Genomic DNA, 1,914 nt, shown 5'->3' with positions numbered 1-1,914 from the left:
GGGCAGCTCTGACTCGCATTTTCCGTGAAGTCTGAAACCAGCCTCCTGGTCTTGGGAGCAGCATGGTGTGGCCCGGGCACATTGTCCTCTCCACCTGGCTGAGAGCAGGGGATCCACAGGTGTTCTCGTGGGACACTGGCCGAGGCTGAGCAGGGAGGGGCCACGTGGATGCTGGCGTGAGCTGCCCAGGCGGGTCCCTGTGTTGGCTCCCCACGTATCCACCAGAGTACACGCATGTGCACGTGCATGGTGCACATGTGTGCGTGTGTGTGTGCGTGCACACGTGTGTGCCTGTGTGCACCTTACAGATCTCAGAGCCTGCTCACCCCTTGCCTTGTCGAGCTCCCTGAGCCTGGTGTGGACAGTCTCCTCCTCGCACACATGAGGAGACATGCCAGGGAGCAGGGGACACCTGCCCAGGCTTCTGAGGAGCCCCTGGCCTCAGCCCTCTTAGTTCTTTGGGGTCCCCAGTTCCCCTGCCCAGTGCCCAGGCTCCTGCCATGCCCCATTGGCTCAGGCTCCCCCTCCTCCATGCAGGGCGGCACGGTCATCGGCAGCGCCCGCTGCAAGGCCTTCACCACGCGGGAGGGGCGCCGGGCGGCCGCCTACAACCTGGTCCAGCGCGGCATCACCAACCTGTGCGTCATCGGCGGGGACGGCAGCCTCACTGGGGCCAACATCTTCCGCAGCGAGTGGGGCAGCCTCCTGGAGGAGCTGGTGAGCGAAGGTGGGTTGCGGCCCAGCCCGGACACAGCAGCTCGAGGGCAGGGAGTGGGCAGGACCAGAGGAGGTGAGAGGCCGCCTGGCTGCTGGCCGGGAGGAGGGGCCTGGGCGCTCCAGGAGGTGCGGGCCAGGGTGGGAGGTGCTCACCTGATGCTCCGAGTTTGGCCAGTAGTGAGGCCTCCTGGGGCTAGACGGCAGTTCCCAGGCTGCCCTACCTGCGCTGCGGGATTCGTTCCTGGATGTTGGTTATGGGCTTGTCCTAGTTGGCAGAAGCATGATAGTTAAAATCTGGTAACATAAGATGTAAAGTCCTGGGGATCCCCGATTGGAAAGTGGCCTATTGGAGCTCCCTTGGTTCTGTGCCACTCATGGGGACGTGGAGGTGAGGGGTGCACACTCCAGGATTTCCCTGGGGGTCTCTGGGTAGGGGATGAGTCTGTATTCGATTCTAGTGGTCCAGCCACTGCTCCCCTCTCCACACTTGGGACCCCTGCTGCAGGACCTGGGGAAGGGGAAGCCGAGCCTGAGGGCCTGATCAGGTTGCACTGCGGGTGGGCTGAGGGAGGTGATAGGGATCAGGGTCTGAGCCCCATGTTGTGGCCACGGGAGCCGGGTGGAGGCACGGAGGCTGCAGCCGGACTGGCCCCTTCTTCCCAGGCAAGATCTCAGAGGGCACGGCTCAGACCTATTCACACCTGAACATCGCGGGGCTGGTGGGCTCCATCGACAATGACTTCTGTGGCACCGACATGACCATCGGCACAGACTCGGCGCTGCACCGCATCATGGAAGTCATCGACGCCATCACCACCACTGCCCAGAGGTTAGCGAGGCCTCCACCCGGCCAGGCCACCCAGCAAGCAAGCTCAGGATCCCGTCCCCCAGCCAGGGGCTGAGGTGGCCGCTCTGCAGAGTCACAGCTTGTCAGTGTGATTCCATCCCTAGGGGTCTGTGCTGGCTGCCCTCAGCCCCCAGTTGGAGGGAGATTAACAGTGGGGTGAGCAAAAAGGCCTTTGGGTCTGGTCCCTACCCTGCCAGGTTCCCTTGGGCCCTGGGTGGGCCACGGCTCATACAGGGCTCCTGTGGCCCTGGGCGATGGTGCATCCCGCAGGGGTCCTCAGCTGCTAGCTAAGACAGCCAAGCCCAGGCCAGGCAAATGGCCTTTAGCCTCAGGAACAGAAGATCAGTGAA

General features: G+C 63.5%; 1 protein-coding gene across 1 annotated transcript in view; it reads left to right on the top strand.

Moving 5' to 3' along the window:
• Positions 1 to 1,914, top strand: part of PFKL (phosphofructokinase, liver) — a 21,129-nt gene that overhangs the window by 4,064 nt on the left and 15,151 nt on the right. The window contains 2 exon segments of the mRNA XM_010834893.1: positions 538 to 727; positions 1,381 to 1,546. Coding sequence (XP_010833195.1) covers positions 538 to 727; positions 1,381 to 1,546 — 356 coding nt within the window.

The sequence above is a fragment of the Bison bison genome, unplaced genomic scaffold (assembly GCF_000754665.1).
Source record: "Bison bison bison isolate TAMUID 2011002044 unplaced genomic scaffold, Bison_UMD1.0 scf7180017864037, whole genome shotgun sequence".
Classification (NCBI taxonomy): Eukaryota; Metazoa; Chordata; class Mammalia; order Artiodactyla; family Bovidae; genus Bison; species Bison bison.
Note: the sequence above shows the minus strand (reverse complement) of the source record. Positions and strands in the feature narration are given on the sequence as shown.